Genomic DNA, 637 nt, shown 5'->3' on the forward strand with positions numbered 1-637 from the left:
GATCCCCGTGGTGAAGCCCCGGCAGCTGATTGTGGCCGATGACTCGCTGGGCCCAGGGAAGGGAGTCGCTCAGGGACTGAATCGGACATCGGGGGTCAGAAGATCTTTCCGAAAAGCGCCCGAGGTACCTGCTGCTGCCTTGGGGGGGGAATCTGGGAGAGCCCTGGGCTGGAGCCAGGCTGTTCTCCCTCGGTCGCAGGGCTGGGCAGCCACGTCCTCCGCTGCTGGCCTGTCTATTTTCTCCTCCTCCCTCCCACCACGAGGATTTCACGAGGATTTTGTCCTTTACACCCGAGCACCTGCATGCCTGATGTCATCCCCGCAGCATCTCCTTTTCCTAGCGCTGTGCCAGAGCAGCTCTCACCTCTCCCTGGTGAAGCAATGCCATGGCCTAGTGCCCAGCTGTCCCTTCCCCGCTGCTTCCTGGCTGTGTCCCCTCTCTGTCCCTTCTGCTCACGGCTCCCCCCCTGTCCGCATCCTGTGGATGACATCGACAAGATGAAAGAGCGCGCGGCCATGAACAACTCCTTCATCTACATCAAGATCCCGCAGGTGCCACTCTGCGTCAGCTACAAGGTATGGGGACAGTGGGATGAGGTGTGCTGGGGAGGGGACACGACCCCTCCGCTTGGGGGGA

The 637-nt window shown here is 61.7% G+C and overlaps 1 protein-coding gene across 1 annotated transcript in view; it reads left to right on the top strand.

Moving 5' to 3' along the window:
- KIAA0100 (KIAA0100 ortholog) overlaps positions 1-637 on the top strand; it is a gene marked incomplete at its 5' end in the record, with an annotated part of 8,610 nt that overhangs the window by 7,466 nt on the left and 507 nt on the right. The window contains 2 exon segments of the mRNA XM_010076884.1: positions 1-123; positions 474-576. Of these exon segments, the coding sequence (XP_010075186.1) occupies positions 1-123; positions 474-576 (226 nt within the window).

The sequence above is a fragment of the Pterocles gutturalis genome, unplaced genomic scaffold, assembly GCF_000699245.1.
Source record: "Pterocles gutturalis isolate BGI_N339 unplaced genomic scaffold, ASM69924v1 scaffold8228, whole genome shotgun sequence".
Lineage (NCBI taxonomy): Eukaryota > Metazoa > Chordata > Aves > Pterocliformes > Pteroclidae > Pterocles > Pterocles gutturalis.